We start from the raw sequence: 20,261 nt of genomic DNA, 5'->3' as shown, positions 1-20,261 counted from the left end.
CATTGGACAAAAGAAATATAATAATAATAATAATAATAATAATAATAATAATAATAATAATAATAATAATAATAATAATAATAATAGTACTAACGTGAGAACCGATAAGTGATGGAGCTCTCAGCCAATCACACAAGGTCACGAATGTTATGGGAACAGCCACCAGTCAACAGCCTAGTTAGATGGTGTGCAGATGTAATGATCGCATGTTATGTTCATTCTTACATTATTTGTGAGTGCTAGTGTTTGCCAAATAAAGAAAGTGAAATGGTTTTCACTGTAGCACACAGAATTTTTATTATGGGATATTTAGTGAGAAAAAGGTTACAAAAAATTGAAGCGACATTTTAGTCGAGAATATCTGAAAACACGAGTTCCTTCATAATTGTATGCTTATAAACTTCTTCGTAAGTGGAGATCTTTGGGATCTATGGCCGTGTCTCAAAGCTCAAGTCTATATACTACACCAGCTGTGGTGAAAATGTGATCATGTGCCAAGCCTGCAATGTGCATAGCACCTATGGAGGGAGGTGAACACCCGAAGGGGAAGTGAAGCAACTGTCTGACTTATTAACGGATTTTCATTTTCCTTACATCTAGCACTTAAATATAATTTTATACAGGACAAGGTTACAAACTAATATTTGGTACGTGTAACGAAGAAAGAAATGAACAAGAAAACATAGGACACATTATCACAACCTAAAATTAACAGTCTTCAGAATGTCTCTGCGAAAGAGTTTCAAAATCAGGAATTATGTCACTTACTGCCAGTTGTAGTTGATCACGAAGGTATTTGTCAGTTGTGATCTAAATTTGGTTTTTACTATTTTCATTGTTGAAAATAATTTTTCACAAATGTAAGTTCAACAGAGCAAGTGAAAGAACAAAGCTTCTTATATTTATTTTTTGTCAAAAATTTGAAAAGTTCAACATTTGTCAAGTCCTTACATCTAGCTTTCATTTAACATCACATTGTAAATCTGAGTTTAAATTGAAGATCCAACCGCATTATTCGTACATCTGCTGAAAAAGGATCAATGTACAGAGATGATGATGATGATGATGATGATGATAATAATAATAATAATAATAATAATAATAATAATAATAATAATAATAATAATAACAACACTTAACCTTTTAATGTTTCATGAGTGACATATAGTATAATGCCATTTTATGTTATACTACCATAATCCTCATAATACTTATGAACAAATCATACATTTAATATTTTCATCATATTGGCAGCAAAAAATGCGTCCTCCCATCCTACTTGAAACTTACGTTTCTTGTAGCAGTACATGGTTTCGAGAGAGGCAATGTGACAATACGCCACTTGCAAGGTCAGAGACAAATACAAATGGAACGAAATTTGACTCCAGTGAGTGAGAGGGTGGGGGTTGGAGGAGGTAGGAAGCAAGAGAAATGAATAGCTATCATTGCAAGCCACAATGTGCTTACGAGTCACATTTTCGCAACGGCTGTACTACACACTAGTGATTAGCAACTAACTGACTAGTAAACTAGACACTAGAGAGCTTTGAATATATTATATACTTGAATCACGACCTTCATAGAATATTTTTTCTTTAAACTATGACATCACAGTACAGCACTGAATTAAGAAGCCAGTGTCCTAATGCAATTTCATGACGAGTTATGTGGAAAAGATAAGAGCCTAAAATATTACAATATTTAAAAATTGTAAAGAAGGAACCGAAGTACTAATGTCAATGCTGAAAGTTAATGTAATGTTCTTCGGAACACTTCAAAATCTGTGCTTCAGTGGCTGACCATAATATCTTTGAAAAATATTGGAGTGCAAGAGGTCAAATAACTTTATTGTCAAATGCCTGGAAAACAACAACAATATTTTACTTCCAAAGCATCTTCAGATTTCATAGCTCCAATTGTTTGATGAGGCATCCATGTTTGTTTAGCATACCGGTACAAGTCATCAATTCAGCAAGCATTTTCGTTTACTAGCTACTACAGACTTGAATGTTATGGACTATGTAACTTTGGCTCATGACTTTGACATTCTCGACTATTTACTCAACTATCTAGTAAAGTATTAAATTATGTGGTGGCAATCCTTGTGGTTTCAAATAATTCAAGAATTCAGTTGGATAAACACAGCCTGCTCACTATCTACAACTGTATCGAGAAACTCAGAGTATGGTCCTGGACTGTGTAAACATGCATTGCATGAATTGTCTAGATTTTGGCCTTCATGATGTATCAAGAATGTTATTTAATTTCGTGTTATTTTTTCTCACAACCTCGTGAATACAACAGACAATAATAAAAAACAATTGACTGTAAAAGATTGCTTTTTAATACTATACATGAATGTTTCATCATATGTATTTTTATTTTTTAATTAATTTAACACCCCGTCAGTTTCTTGGTAATAGGGACCAAACCCAAAATGCAAAATTGTTGGAAAAAGGCATTTAAAGGTTTAATGATCCATCCAAAGATAACTGAACTTCTTTAGACATTAGTAATTAGTATTTTGAAGGTAAATGTGCTATATTATTATTTTTAATACAAAATTATGTCTTAAATTTTCATAATCCTTGGAAGCCTTCAATGTGACTTGGTCACTTTTACCAAAAAATCGACGATTTGTCCAATTTAAAAAACACAGAGAGATATTATATATATATATATATATATATTCATTTCTCTGAAGATTAATCTTGTAAATTTCAAAATTATTCATTCATTTATTAACCATTACTTATTTATTAATTTAATAGAATAATTATTCTATATTCTAGCAGTGACAAAACCAGACAGCTGATGGCAGACTCCACTTTTCACTGGATCTCCTTGCAGTTAAGTTAATTATCTGTCTCTAGCACCATTTTCCTTCTTGTGTTCAACTTCCTATTTATTCATTACTATAATTTTTAAACCAATACATTTTAACAAATGTTCAATATTTACGATAGTTACAATTTTTACAAACTTCACAGTTAACACAATTTTCACAAACTTCAAGATTAACATGATTTACATAAAATTTACTTTGTCATACGTTAAAAGTGTTAAAATTGTTAAAAAAGGTATTTACCTTCGACAGACGGCCCGTTTCGACGCTATGTGTCGTCGTCTTCAGTGTCTCTTGAACCACTGGTGATCTTGACTCTGCGATGTGCAGTTGTCGATGGTAGGGGTGGGGTGTGTTGCTCTTTTGGTGGGGGCTGGCTGTTTGTATGTTATGATGTATTATGACGTCAAATAATGTGTGCGTATCGAACTGCAGTTGTGTGTTAAGTATATATTGTGGGTCTGCTATTGTATTCTTACATATTTCGTACTGTTCTAGGATGTTTAACTGTGAGAAAATAATGTACTGGCATCGATATGTAGATGACATAATAGTCTTATATAATGGAAACAAAAGACAAATAGAAAACCTACATCAACAACTCAACAAAATACACCCCAAATTAAAGTATACAGTAGAAATGGAACATAAGCAAGCTATAACCTTCTTAGACATCACCATAACCAAAACAAATAACAGACACGAATTCAAAATATACAGGAAACCCACTACAACCACAACACATATACACAATTCATCAAATCATCCCATACAACATAAACATGCAGCTTTCCGTACAATGACACACAGATTAATTAATATACCAATGAACAATGACAACTACACTGAAGAATTAAACACAATAAAATATATAGCACAAGACAATGGATACAACCCTAACATAATAGACACACTAATAAAAAAGGCAAAATAAAAACAGAACGAACCAACACAAACAGCACGCGAAAATAAATACATAACATTAACATATCACAATACCAATACCCACAAAATTGCAACTTCATTCAGAAAACTAAAGTACAAAATTGCATACAAAACAAATAACACAACACAGAAATACTTAAATAACCACACTAAACATTCAAATAAATATACAGACAATTTGCAGTTTACAAATTAAAATGCAATAGTTGCCCACATTTTTACATAGGACAGACAGGAAGATCCTTTCATACAAGATATAATGAACATATTAAAGCTATAACCAAACCTTACATCACATCAAATTATGCAGATCACATTATCAACAATAATCATGACTACAATAATATAGAAACAGATATGGAAATTTTACACATCACACCAAAAAGTTCATAGTTAAACATCCTAGAACAGTACGAAATATATGAGAATACAATAGCACACCCACAATATATACTTAACACACAACTACAGTTCGATACGTACACATTATTTGACGTCATAATACATCATAACATACAAACAGCCAACCCCCACCAAAGGAGCAACACACCCCCACCCCTACCATCGACAACTGCACATCGCAGAGTCAAGATCACCAGTGGTTCAAGAGACACTGAAGACGACGACACATAGCGTCGAAACGGGCCATCTGTCGAAGGTAAATACCTTTTTTAACAATTTTAACACTTTTAACGTATGACAAAGTAAATTTTATGTTTTTAACAAAGTGTTAACGAGAACTTTAATCAATGGATAACATGATTTATTACTTAAATATTATGTAGGTGATATTCTAGTAATTTTTGGAGGAAGCACCTTCATAACATTAACAATGGCTAAATGTTCGACATCTTAGTCACAGAAGTAAAACTGTTTGAAGTTACATGAGCAAGGGGAGTGAAAAGATCATTAAAACTGATGACCTGAATACATGAAAGCGTTAACTTTGCTTTCTTGTGTCGCACGTTAATACTAATGATGTTTTTAATTGATAAATTTACGAAAATAACAGGAAGTAACTTATTTCCTTGTAACTTACCGACAAGAGAGCTGCTGAACACACCCAAAGCATGAGTGTCATCAACCCACTTAATCTCGAATCCTCTAGTTATGTAAGGAGAGAACACAGCATACAGGTCGTGAGTCTTAAATTCTGCAGGAAAGTTGTAAATCTCCAGCACGTGGGAAAATTCATCATCAGCTTCTCCACTCATCATTTGTTCAACTTTGCTCTGAAAGCTGCGGTAGTCTGATTGTGGCTTTTCTATCGTCACCGATCCCACTGAACTTGAGAGCTGCAATTTTAAAAGTATTAAAATTATATACATTACTAACTCGTCTAAATGAAAAATAATACAAGATTCCTAAATAAATGAGAACTTCAATGCTTTCAATGGCTCAATTGAGTTCCTCTTAGATATTTATACCATAGTGGGTAAAACACTGCATTTCAAATTCCATATTAGTTTAGTTTTAAAGAGAAAACAGGGAAAGAGGGAAATAGAAACAGACTGTCATTCCAATAATAAAGTTATTATAAAATTAAATATGAATGAATGAATGAATGAATGAATAAACAAGAAAACGAGCACAATCTGCATAGTTCTCACTCTTTCAAACACAATATTTAGTTATTGATTTCCAATCTGATTGGATGTCATATTGGTTACAATATCTGTTGTACGGTATCATTTGCACATGCACTCTGAGTCAAGATTGTGAAAAGCCTTCTTTCCGCATAATTTGAAGCAGGTTCAGTGCCGTGGACTAAGTCAACATGCCTGCCTGACCATGAAACAAGCAGGTCCAGGTTCAAATCCTGATTGGAACAAGTTAGCTGATTGGAGTTTTTCCCAGGTTTTCCCCACTCAGCCACGTGAAGTAGAATTGCTGGGTAACTTTCAGCATTGGATTTCGGACTCATTTTGCTTTCATTAATTTAAACTTCATCTTCAGTAGCTTCAGGTCGACCAGGAGATTGGACAAATGTGGTACTGTGAATCGCTTATGTCATCTGTCTGAGGGAGCTGCACAGATCCCAAGAAGGCTTAGAGGTTTTCATAGAAGACTACGACAGACCAGGGAGTGTAGCTCCCTCGAACAGATGGCACCTAAGTGAGTCGTGGTATCTACAGTCCTTCTATCTTCAGATCAATATAGAATGCAGCAAAATGTAGTACGTGAATTGCAACCATATACCATCGACCTGAGGAGATGGCAGAACATCAATAGAAAGATAAAGGGGCATTCCTGACTATGTGGGCTCCATGAGAACTGGATGCTGTAGTTGAATTAGTAACATGGCTCCAAGCAGTGAATCACGTATTTACAAGAATATGGTCCTAAAGAACTCCAAGGTTGCACAATAACTTAGGCTGAGGTGCTAGCCTTTGGACCCTGGTGAGTCAGATCACCTATAACGAAGCTCATAGTTCATTTGCATGCATTTCTCTGTCATCATGGCATCCATGTGCAGAACACTACATGTACAAACTCTTTCGCTTCAGTTCTGTAAACAGACGGCCATAACTTGTCATGTATTTTGTGTGTTTTCAGGCCTTCACAGTGAAAGTGATCAGAATTAGGTTTTTGGGTATTTTGCTGTGTATTGAAACTTAACATTTCCAATGTTTCGGAACTGCATACAGGTTCCATCATCACAGCAGACATATATAGCCAACACAGGCAACCTCTGTGGTCTTACCTATCTGTCCTGATGATGGAACCTGTATGTAATTCGGAAACATTGAAAATGTCAAGTTCCAGGACATGGTGGAATACTCAAAAGCCTAATTCTCGTCATGTACTGTAACTGTATTTCATAGTGCAGCTGCACTATGAGGAAAGACTCTCTTGTCATTTCATATGCGAGTCTGGACTGTGTGTACATATTTCGAAAGGCTTAATATCCTCTTTAGGTACACGACTTCTACTTTTTATCTGTCTTAGGCTGCCTACATCTAGATGTTCTCATGTTATCTGTAATTATCGGTAGAATTTTGACGTTTAAGAACTTTGTTGCTTTGATAAATATCTTGGTTACATACTTGAAGATGTATGCTGTATCAGAGTAATTTCAAGAAATGAAATCCAGCAGCATCAGCATTGCCGCGATCTTCTTGGTTGATTTCCTGTTTATGGGTGCACAATGGGCAATTTATGCCTAAATACTACAGTAGTAGTCCACACCCTTAATTCAGGCGGAGAAGAAGAATAAGAAGATGAAGAAGAAGGTCCTTGATGTTGTGCACTATCTTGATAGATGTGATGGAGCTATGGTTGTGGTGTTGTTGCATTTGGTGCATGATACAGTATATTATTAATATTAATAACTAGCTGAAAGTACCCGGCATTGCCCAGGTTTTCCTTTCTGCTTCTATTTTTAATTAAACTGGTTATTACATTTTCGGAAATCTCGGAAACCTAACTACAGACAACCAAAACGAATTTCTTTACTAAGCTTTCCTCGCCCATAAAGATGAATCTTTACTTACATGAATTAATGAACTCCTTAGCCAAATGTCTTCCAGGATTAACTCAGGGTTGTAAATCATGCACCGAAAAGAAAACATTTCATCATGTGCCTGACGTTAAACTGTTGTTTTAAATTTATATAGTTATTTGTTTTTATGTATTTATTTGTTGTTACTTATTTATTTATTTTTTTATTAATTTGTGTTTATTTATTTATTTACTTACTCTGGTGTAGTTATGGCCATTAGGCCTTCTCTTCCACACCACCAGAAATACAAATAAAGTAATAAAAAATCAAACTATAAACAAAGTAAAACCCAACGAAAATATAATTCCTTCTCCTCTTTCTGATCAGTTTCAGCATCGAACCAATATATACATATATAATTTAATTTATATTGGAAGATTTTTTACCTCTTGACCGCTGTACACCCACTTATATCATAGGCCTACCCAGTTTTTTTTAATATAACTTGAAACTATATCTCATAAATTCAGAACATATTATATTAATTCTAATTTTATACACAGAATACAGATACAATATAAACTCGCAATGTCGTTTTTTAACATAAAGACTAATATTCTAAGAAATGTATAGGCCTACCGGTATTTTAGAAATTAAGAGATTTTTATTTCCACAACGCTTAACATACTACATTTGCAACGTGATTATACAGATATAATTTCGCAGCAACACGTTTTCGGATGTGAACAACAATATTTTGAGAATTAATACAGTGCTATTTTCAGTGGGCTTATATACATTCACATACATGACAAAACATCATTGAATTGCTTATTGATGTGTAAAATCTTTTTTTCCCCCCACTTCTTTGTATAAAATATAGCGAGGATGTGAAAAACACGCAGTTTTTAAGTTAATGTCTGCAACATTGAACGACTGTCCTTGAGCTTCTTTTTAATATGGCCATTACAAATGCTAGTGGCATTGAAATTGCAGTTGCTTAAAATTGAATGAGTATCCTAGCAATACGTGGAATAAAAACATCTCCTTTTATTTTTGCAGTTAATATTGCCAATTCTATTAAGTTTCGTATGAGTTTTTCACACAAATTCTTATTCGTGCATAATTTTGGTGGGTCAATATTTCGCAATAGTAATATTGGTTATTCAATATTAAGTAAATTATGTGGTAGCAAACCTTGTAGTTCCAAAGAATTCTAGAATTCAGTTGTATAAAACAGTCTGCTCACTATCTACAAAACTGCATCGAGGAATTACGGTCCTGGACTGCGTAAAGATAGTTATTGCATGAATTATCTAGTTTTAGACTTCATGATGTGTAACAACAATGTAATTTAATTTCGTGTTAAAATTTCCATGGCCTCGTGAAAGTCGATGTTGAATACAACAGACAATAATAAAAAACAATTGACTGTAGAAGATATTGCACTTTAATATTATACGTGAATATATCTATTTATTTTTATTTTTTTACAATTTTAATTAATTTAACTTCCATTTGCACAATTTTAATGTAGCCTATGTTCTTCTCCTGGTTATAAAGGTTAAATGCGCAAACTTTGGCACATATCGGTCAAAGCATGTAGATTTGTATAGAGAACATACACACACACACACATACATACATACATACCCACATTCAATTTTATATATTAAGATGATGATGATAATAATAATAATAATAATAATAATAATAATAATAATAATAATAATAATAATAACAACAACAACAACAACAACACGAATAAGTGATATTCGTGATTCTGTCCGTCCATAGCACCAAAGTTATTCAATGATTTTATTCATATTTATGAGAATACCCTTGGATATTTTAACTCTAACGTTTAGACACCGAAAGTTGTTGTTGTTGTTGTCTAGTGCCTTGCATTTGGCAATGAAGCCATTAGCAGTCGTGCTTTCCAATACTTTTGAACTGTAGTTTCTTCTGATCTTAATGCTTAGACACCGAAAGTAGATTTTAAAATATTAAAATAGACTCTAAGAGTGCTATTCATAGACATTTCGCTAGCCCGCGCTACGAGCATGCTAAACTAGTCCCGGCTATCGACTGGTTACTTGTACAGGATTCATATCATATCACATCGCTAACATTGGTTTATGAATACAAAAAACGTTAGTTCGCTGATCATTCACCAGAAGCCCGTGCTAATGTCTATGAATATGGCCCTAAAATACTTTTTAGACATTTTATAGGCACATCAGAAGAGGACAGCAATGTTAAAATTAAGATATAGATAACTAAACTTATGTACCTAAATATAATAATTGTGCAAATTTGATTTCATTATAGGTAGGCCTACATTAGAAGGGAACAGCAGTGTTAGAATTAAGATATGAACAGCTAAAATTATATAACTAAAATTAATTATATAAATTTGATATCACATATATTACGATTTTAGAAGAGGACAGCAAACTCTGAATTAAAAGGGAAGGCAGGAGATTGTAGAATTCCCGTACTTGCATAGAATGTGGCTGCACATGCCATTGGTAATATCTAATATCCTGAATGTAATGCATATGGGGCATTCCATGTCAATTCATCCAGAAAATTCTGAAAATGTCACCCTATGTCAGGGATTTTCATAAAAACGTGTTGAATTGTGCTACAAGTATATCTATGGATAGTCTTACAATTTGAATGGATTTTGCGGACTGGTTGTAAAGTAGTGACTATTGGAAGTTGCAGACTTAGGATTGAAAATTGTTACATGTTAACATACAAAATTTTCTGTATGTTTTACAGTTTTTGAGCTAGACATTTCATCTTTAGAAATGAAACTGTAGAATGGCCATCTTGTGAATTAGATATGTAGTTTGCTAATTTGAGTTCGTGATTTATGCAGTCAGTCTCTGTACGTAAAATTTAATTGCGAAAGTTCACTTTTTTTTTTTCATATTGCCACATCTTCACAAATACCATTAAACATCTATGGAATAATTATGGACTTATAAGGTTCTAATAGGAAAAAAAAAAATGTTTTGTAGAAACAATGGGTAGTATTGGAATAGCAGGTTTTCAGTAGAAGAGAAAATGTTAGTTGCTATTGTCATAGTTTTATGTCTGTTGTCATTCTCTTTAGATAAATTTGAAGGTCATTAAAGCAGTTGGCAGAACAGCCACTTTCCCTCTGATATTTGTGTACAAGCCAAGCAGTTTGCAGGATTGACAATTTATCTCTCATACTGTTTAGAAGTAAAGATGTCATATGATGGGTGTAAATATATGAAGTGAAAATTTAATATAGGCTAACACATTGTACGTATTGTATATTATATCTCTCTAAAAACCTATATTGTACATCATATAACAACACATGGTTATTCTGTCAGTAAATACAGAATCACAACTCAATTGAACAGATTACAATATCTGTTTGTTTGTTCACTTCTAGGTAAATAAGATGGAAGGTATCAGTGCCCTTGCATTCTGTGAAGCTTTCTTGGGGAAGAATGCAGTGGTGGTTTGAAAGTATTGAATACATTGACACACGAAGAACAGGAACTTATACTTTAGCGTAGTCATATCCAGTCCACATTTCTAGATGACTCCGTTATTTTTCAAAACACATAGACAAATATCTATACACTGATTCACACTCCATCAAAGTATGCTGTGACATTTTTAACATTCACAAGCATCCAATTAAATCAGCCCTAGGTGAAACAACGTTGGAAAAGCAAAGGAATTAAGAGACAGTGGACTAGCTGTGATTCCTGGGGAGAAGTCTGTCCAACATGTAGAAAACACTTGTGTGAAGTTTGTAGCACACTCACAACTCAAAACACAACATCGTATTCTTCTGATAAAAAAAGTTACTGAGCGATTTGATTCAAGAATGACCAAGTAGATTGAACACCAGTTTATGTTAGACATACCCCTATACAATTGCACTCAGTTCCTAGGCACAGTCGATAAGTTGCAGCTACGCAAATGTTTCAATCAGCAGCACAAGCACTTCAAACTAAAATCAGTAAAATTTATGATAGCCTACTCAATTAGAAATCAAACCGAAACTTGAGACAACAGAAGAAAACATGCAAGGGAAAGCACAAGATTTTGATGAGTTAATGGGGCAAATTAAATATGATTAAACATCTCAACATCCATGAAGGAATTCAACTAATTACACTGGTACTAATTTACTGTTGTAGCCTAGAAATAAAGTTAGTGAAATATTTGATGTTTCTGAGTATATGATACGCCAGGCATGTGCACTTGTGACTGAGAAAGATATTCTAGCATTGCCCGAACCAAGGAAAGGGAAGAAGCTATAAGAAGAGACAATCAACAAAGTGATTTTTACTTGGATGATGACAATTCACGAATATTGTCCTGAATGAAAGACAAAGTAAGCATACGTAAAAATGTTTGTAAACAAAATCGGCTTGTTTAAAGTGTTCCCTCACAACAAGATAGGTTTATCTAAATTTGCAATCCTGAGATCTAAAGAGTGTGTGCTTCAGGATCCTCAGGTACACAACTATCTGTGTGTGTGTACAATCCACCAGAATGTTCAGTTGCTTCTAGAAAGTATTCATATGAAAGGAATTTATCATGATCTGATTAAACTAATAACTTGTGACATACATAACAGAATTTGCATGCTACGTAAGCTGATGACCAAATTTTAATAAGTGACACTAAGATGATCTTCAAAAATCTTTTAAATTTTTTAATTACATAGCAGAACAACATGACGTGAAAATATCCATCAACAAAACTAAAAGTATGGTTTTCCAAGGAAATGAAATGAGGGTGAAAATAGTGCTGAACAGACGTGAAAATATCCATCAACAAAACTAAAAGTATGGTTTTCTGAGGAAATGAAATGAGGAGGGTGAAAATAGTGCTAAACAATCAGATAATCGAGCAGGTCAGAAGTTTTAAATATCTTGGAAGTTGGGTAAATTGCGCAAGGAAAGAAGAAATTGCCACCACTCAGAAATTATAATAGGATAAATGGAATGATAAGAAGAAATTTTGGAAAATCTATGGGGAACGAAATAAAGCTACAAATCCACAATATAATTAACAAACCCACATTGATGTACAGCAGTAAAATTTGGATCCTGACAAAAGCCAAAGAGAGAAGGATTGAATATTTTGTCACTTGTTGTGTAGGTTACACATTGAACTAACCTGTAGCATCCTCATACACTAGATCATATATAGATAGGTCGGCCTTGTAGGTTTTGAAGTTAACAACTTTTGTCAGGTTTACTATGCTGCCATCTAGTTGTTACATAAGGAGTCACATCTTAATTCCCATTTGAATTGCATTAGCGACTGTACTGCCATCTCGTGTTCGTTTACGGCGGACGGGTGGCGATCCTGGTGGTTGTTCTCTTCAAAGTGCAAATGATTTCAAATAGCAATGACTTATCTGTTACATATATGATCTAGGCTCATACTTAGGCAATAATATAATCTTCCAATAAAGTCTCGGTTTCCTTGCAATAATATAATTTAGGCAGAAAAATTCAATCTTATACTTCCAAATTGATTGATAGTCCATGTTCATTAACTACAGTACAAAAAATCCTTTTTAATGACACCCTCACTTTATGCCACAAAATGTTACAGAAAGAATAGTGACATTGTATCAGGAGTTGATTGTAATATGAAATGTACTGTAAGTCGTAACTCAAACATTATATTCTGACAGAGGAAAGAATCTGAAAAAGGACTGAAAATGCAACTGTATAAGTAAATTCTTTTGATATTTAACCTGAAAGACGAGTTCTCAAAGCATAACTACACATTCTATAAAACACTGGAAACTGCCATTAAACACTAATGATGCAATTTAGCAACTACGAAAGTAATACATACTTACCTCTTCCATCAATTTTGGATCAAGACAATCCCCATTATCATCAAACATCATATCCCATGTGCATTCATCTGGATTCAACGTCACTGGAGCTCGTGCAGGAGAAGATTTCCGTTTTTCAATAGATTCCACTTTCACAGGTGATCTGGTAACATCACTGGCTGCAGTTTCTCCTTTATGCCGTATTTTCTTCTTTTTGTTAAGGACACCATTGACGGAGGAAGCTTTTTCTGTACCAGAATCAACCTGGACTGCTGTAGAGGTCACTGGTTCTGGATCAGAAATTATTAAAACATCTGAAGACTTGAAATTTCCCCGAAATATCCTCCTGTTCTTTCTGTTCTGTTCTTCTTGCACTCGACACTCATCATTATCCTTCTTACAATCACGACATTCATCACTTAAAAAAATATCTTTGCTGCTTACTTTTTCTGTCGATCCATCTAACTTATCACTGCCTGTCGAGCTGGAGAAACTAGTATCACCATAAACATTGCTAAACTTTTCGTCATCATTAACTAACTTAATTTCGTCTATTGTGTCAGAACAACTCTCAAAATGATCACTGTCTTCTGCATTTGACATTATTAAACCTGAATCTTCACTCAAAGACACACCACTTAAACCACATTCCTGAGAGACACTATTACATTCAGCAGGATTTTGTATGTCCATTTCACAATTTGATACCCTATTCTGAGAACTATTTGTTGCATTCTTGATTTCACTAAAGTAGTCCCATGTTTGAGCTCCATTGTCACTAACCGAGGATGGAGTATTCCGGCCACTATGTTTAGGAGTACTACTACTGGAAGAACTCTTTGAATGCCTACGTCTACAATTTCGTCCCAAATCCACATCGTCCAAAAAGTGTTCTGAGAAGTCCTCTGGACTGGATACTCTTCCAGTATCCAATGAAGTGACACTGAAGTTATGTTTTGCATTACTGGGCTCTTTTCTCGCCTCCATATAACAGATATCTGTAGAGTTATGTATATCCTTTTCTTGGTACACAAGTTCACTTTCTGAAGTATCAGAACTGTTCTTAGAATCACTACTCTGCCACAATTGCCCCACTACATCCTGAAAGGTTGGACTGTTACGTCCACTTTGTGCAGGTGTACTACTAGATGATGAACTTTTAGAGTCCCTTTGTATTATTCTCTTGCCTCTCTCAACCACAGCTGCTTCAGGTTCTTCCACTTCCCTGTCATCTTTTCTATTGACAGATGCTGAACTACCAGAAACTTTCTGTGTTTTCTCTTCTCTAACAATATCAGACTCTTCAACATCACTCATTTCCAAACTAAAATCACTACACTGATTATTATTATCTACTGATTGTCTTGTATTTTTGGTCCAATAAGTGTCTTCTGAATCAGCATCACTATTAGATTTCACTTGTGGTGCACTGTTCCAGCAATGCATCGAGGATTCTGTTCCAGATGTGCTAAGGCGATGTGATGATTTATTTTTCTGCACTTGATCAGCTGTAAGACTGCCAGTCTTCTGTGGGGGTACTGTAAGAGTTCTAGAGTGCTTGGTCCCCTTTGTTCTGAGAGATGGGCTGCTCGAATGTTGGGAAGACATGCATGGCACAGATGTAACTGGTTTGTCTTGCTCCCCAGTTGACAAACGTTTGGCACGTGGTACATAAACTTGTATATCTGGTCTCCGTTGCCTGGCAGGTCTGTAAACATCAGAATAAAACAATAAATATAAAATATATAGGCCACTGTGAAAATGAGTAATACTGAAATATAAATTGGTTTCTGATATTTTGAAAATTACACAAGTTATAATTAGCTAAAAGTTTTAATATTAGTGAACACTTCCAAATTTCAGAGCATGGGCGTACTAATAGAAAGAAAATTCAATTCTCAACACATCAACCTATCACAAGGGAATACATAATATATGCAATAATATCAAAGCAGTGACCATACCCTACGTGGAACATAGGAGAAACCTATTACCTCTAAAATTAAAATATTTCGTAACAAATAAGAGAAGGTAAAGAGAATTTTCTGTGGAGAATAATGCAGGACTAACTCTTTAGACTTTTAAAATATTTCGTTACAACCTTCATACAATGTCAGTCCCTCCGGCCTTACAATTTCATATTTGTCCTGTAACCAAAGGTGTTGTCCAAGCTGAAGACAATAAATTTTTTAAGCACAGCTTTCAAGGAACAAGTAAAAATGTTACTCCCAAGAAACAAATTAACACCATGTCCATAATTAAAAATTAATAATTGCCAATTCCATACCCAGATCTGCCACTTCTTCATTCTGAACATTGGTAAAAAAAAATTCGTCACCACTATAAATGTTGTGAAGGTCTCTCTGATTGAAAAGGGTGGAAGCACATGAATTAAAAAATTCTGACCCACTCATAGTCTCCTATGTCTAACAATAAATGCATACATACATACATACTAGCAATGGGCTGTGATTTGAAAACCTGTGATAGGTTTGTCACTGGTTCCAACTGTGACTATAGTTCCAAAATCACAGCTCCGAGAAATGGCCATTTCAGACCAATACGTCACTCATATCGTCCCATTCTAGAGGTTAATGAGGGCAACTCTTTGATACTGAAGCTACATATATGCACTCGCTATATTCTTCCACGAATGACTCACACATTCTTGGGACACATCGCAGATAACTGAGGTCAGTGTTTGTTTTGTTTTTAGTATACTCAACGCACCAATCACTATTGTTTATGTAAGACGTTGCAGCAGAATATGAATTCAATTTGTAGAAGAGAGATAAACATAAACAATTGTAGACTCATAATGGGAAACACTGAAATGTTTTGATTAAATATAGTCCGTATTGCTGAAGACGATTGATTTAGAAGAATTTAACAATTTAACACTCAATACTGATTTCTATAAAATCTCAAATAATCGAATGTTATGAATATGTGAAAGAGAAGACTGAACACATCACTAGTCACCAATTAGAAGTAATGGTTTGGGTCTTAAAATGAAGATTTGATTGTAATGTTCAAAATCATTCCAGTTTTATTCCAATATACATTCCCCTTACAAAATACATATTCCTTAATTTTGTAAAATGACCACGAACTGAAGACTTACAAGAACCCAGACAAGCTGGGACCTATAGTAACAATAATCTTCTACATTACATGACTGATGATGACATTACCCTTGGAATGTGGCATGTACTGCCTGCCATCATCTTCAATGAATGACTCTGTGAATGCCAGGGCATTACAACATTCGCAATCGCCAAGAATCATCCAGATACAAAAATCACACTGTGACAAAATCACTATTATCTATCACAGCGATTTTTCCACAGTTGTCACAGTTCGAAGCCATGATGGCAAAATGCTGTCACACCCCACCTCTAAAAAAAAAATCTATCTCTCTCTCTCTCTCTCTCTCTCTCTCTCTCTCTCTCTGTACACATACACAGTGATTCAGCGAATTAGTAAATATTTTGAGGAGTGGCAGTATGGACTATTCTAGTACAGTCCATATAAACATGTGTCCAATTTTCAAAGGGTGTGGAGATACAGCTGTGCGAACATTACACATAATAAGCCATAGTATGAAGGAACAACAAATGATTATGTACTACGGACTATGAACAAAGGATTGGTATCTTTCGCCCTTCTGAGGGCAGCACTGTTTATAATGGATGCAGAGAAACAGCTGTTCGTAGTTCTCTTGGCTACAAGGATGGGTGGGCATGTTCTTTCAGTATAACAGAGCTCCTGATCATTTTAGTAGTCAGGTGACACATCATACAAACCTCATATTCCCCAAATGATGGATCAGATATTTGTAGATATTTATCTCTGGAGGTAGATGAAAGCAGAAGTGTACAAAAACAAAGTAAAAGGGAAAAATTCGACGGTTTTTGGGTAAAGGGAGATAATTCATAAAAACGAGCTTTGAGATAAATGAAAATAAAACTAAGAAAACTTACTGCAAATAATTTCCTACACGAACACATCAAATGCAAGTATTATTTTGTTTTTTGTACATCCAATTGTAGAATTTAAATTGTGTATTCACCTGGGGAACAAAACTCCATTTGCACAAAAAATGACAACCTGCTTTACCCGAACACCATCGAACTGGTCACAAGTATTATGAATAGTGCTGTCCTCATAAAAGACAATCTGGCATGTTATCAGCAAGCATTATCAACCTAGTCACATGTGCCGATAGCACACAGGCCCCCACCTCTCTAACAACATTGCATGCTTTGGAAGACAGTGTGCATGTTGTGCTCCACTTCAATTCTTCATCTTCACTAAATAGTACACACTTCTAAATACGAGAATGTTCGCAGTCAAATTCAACTGACCTTAGCAGGAAAAAGCAGAGGTTTAAAATCGCCCATTTTTGGTCCACCTTGTATGTATATATATTGTATATTTTTAAAAGGGCATCAGTCAACAATTTGGTTATTTTTAATTTTATATAGTTTCAAAATATACATAATATGCATCTCCACTCATATCTTTGACAATACCAACTTCAATACAATTGACCACATTTTATTATTTTGCATTTTATAAAGATTTTTCCGATTTCTCAATGAAATGTGTCTGTTGACTGATGCCTGTTTAAAAAAAAATACAATTTATATGTGATGCAAAAAATTAATTACAGTATTTATCAATTAAGTTGAAAAACTTCAAGAAAAACCAAAGACTTTATTTCAAGTACTAGGCATTAGGAATCAATCAACCAATTGTCTTTATAACACCTTGTTCAATGATACTAAAAACATTAAAATACACGAGTGTAATATACAATTTACCACCATTATAACCAGTCGCAACTCATGAATTTAGTGGGGAGATACGACTGTTCTCTCATACAGCAAGAAAACGAATTGGCAGTGATTTAGGCCTACAATCCCTAAACAAATAATGTGCAGTAAGAGACAATAAGAAAACGTTATTTTGAGCTTTCCTCTTATTGAAAATGATGCTCACTTTTCTGGATGCAAGAATCACACTGGAGAAACTTGCAAATATTCAGACAAGAATACAGCTATGTCCTAGGAAATCTTCACATTGATTAGCAGTGGCGAAGCCAGTATTTAAAGAGTGGGTAGACAGAAAGTCCTACCTTAAATTTTTTTGTACAGTAGTTCCAAACGGCGAGTTTTCTTGGTGGCAAAATTGTCAATGACACGATCCTTGAACAACTGGTCACTCATCAATTCTTTCACTAGCTTTTTCTCAATGGCAATGGTACTAAGACAGCTGAGTCTTTCATTGATCATGGTGTATGTTTTTATTCTTTTTAAAGTACTCAGACTCCTTTCAGAAGAGACTGTGGTCACAGGAAACATTAAAAACAAACGAACTAATTTGAACACTTCCACATACACACTTTCCAGGTCATTTAGGACAATATAATCTAAAAGTCTTTGAGGGGACATGTGTTTTCCTATGTCAAAATAAATGTTAATCAATTCATTTTCCAATCTCTCTCCGTTAAAGAAGGGGTATTTGTTCAGAAGACTGTTCAACTTTGTAGAAGGAAAGTTTTGTTTGTACACAATGAAGTGGTTTGGATCTAGAAGTTCAACTAATTGAATACTTTCGAAATCACCAAAGTTCACTTCCATATGCATAATAAAAGTGTCAAGAATTTCGTAGGTTAAAGTTTTCAGTATTTGGAACATCCTGTCATCAACAGCAGTGTTTTCTGATCTCATGTCTTTAAGGACAGCAGCGGTTTTCTTCATTTCAGTGTTGCACAGAATTACAACAGAGGCAGTTTTATGTTACAAGAGTGCAAAGAGATGATCAGTGTAAATGAATATTTCTTTATAGAGACAAACCAAATAAATGAAATGGATCTTTTTGAGTATACTAAGCAACCCAACAGCAGAGTTGTATGACTCACTATCCCAGCCTTCATCATTCTCTGAAATGTCCTGAAAAACTTGTCTTAGATCATCATAGTGGGAAAATATTGTATGGACTGCTCTGGAATGGAAGTTCCAACAGGTAGTACATGCTTGTGGAAGTCTGAATCCTTTAGATTCCAGAAAGTGAGTTCTCTTTGAAGATCTGCTAAAAAATGTATGGAATGCTGTCAGATTATGGATGAAAAGCCTAACTGATTTTATTGTTTTGGAGCAATGAAGAAGAACAAGGTTTAACTTGTGAGCATAGCAGTGTAGAAATAATGCTCTTGTTTAACATAGTGCTGAACACCTCCATGCTTTCCGGCCATTACTGAGGCTCCATCATATGTTTGACAGACTATCTTGTCAACTACTCCCCACTTTTGCAAAACACTAACAATTAATTCTGGTATCCCTGATGCAGTCTTGTCTATTGAAACATCATAGAATCCCATAAATCTCTCTACTGGACCTTTTCTTGAGCAGAATCTGAAAATAATGCTGATTTGGGATTTATTTGACACATCTAAAGTTTCATCTGCCTGAATGCCAATGAATTCAGAAGAATTTAACTCTTCGATAATATTCTCTTGAATTATATCAGTTATAGATTCAACTAACTCATTCTGTATGTCACTTGAAGTACCTTTAAAGCCTGATGTAGACGAGATGATCTCGACTGTACTGCTCCTGCTTAGAAAGAAGATCAAATAATTCTAGATAATTGCCCCTGTTGACTGAGTCTTCCCCTTCAAAATGACCTTTAAATGCAAGTTCCTGTTTCCCAAGAAAACATATAGTATCAACTAGTCTCTCAACAACGAGCCTATTTTGTTTCACAGCTTTATTATGTTTAAGAGCGTGAATTCTTACCCCTTCAGATAGAGCATATTCTATTCTCCCACAGCCTAGTAAATGGAATCCCTCTTCATTCGAATATGTTTATTTGAATTCTGATGTTTCTCCGCTTTTCTAAAGAAGTTTTTTGAAACAGTTACCCCATGCAAAGCCCATTCCTTTTCACCACCAAATAAAACACACATATAACGAAGTGTCCGAATAGCCAGCCAATCAATCACGTATACCAAGAGAACACAAATTTTCTAGATACTTTGCCGTCCTAATATTTAAAATCTAAATTTGGGGTAAATCTTCTGCTTTTAGCATTACATTTTTCTTCGTATGTCCAAGAAGAAAATGGCTTACTTTTCAGTAAGTTCAGAACACTTAACAAATTAC

General features: G+C 34.5%; 1 protein-coding gene across 1 annotated transcript in view; it reads right to left on the bottom strand.

Annotated features, from left to right (window-relative positions):
• Positions 1–20,261, bottom strand: part of LOC138698011 (coiled-coil domain-containing protein R3HCC1L) — a 97,948-nt gene that overhangs the window by 62,291 nt on the left and 15,396 nt on the right. The window contains exons 5-6 of the mRNA XM_069823688.1: positions 13,114–14,800; positions 4,830–5,085 (exon numbers count right to left, since the gene is read on the bottom strand). Coding sequence (XP_069679789.1) covers positions 4,830–5,085; positions 13,114–14,800 — 1,943 coding nt within the window. The remainder of the gene's footprint in view (positions 1–4,829; positions 5,086–13,113; positions 14,801–20,261) is intronic.

The sequence above is a fragment of the Periplaneta americana genome, chromosome 4 (assembly GCF_040183065.1).
Source record: "Periplaneta americana isolate PAMFEO1 chromosome 4, P.americana_PAMFEO1_priV1, whole genome shotgun sequence".
Lineage (NCBI taxonomy): Eukaryota > Metazoa > Arthropoda > Insecta > Blattodea > Blattidae > Periplaneta > Periplaneta americana.
This window is presented reverse-complemented; position numbering and strand designations above follow the sequence as displayed.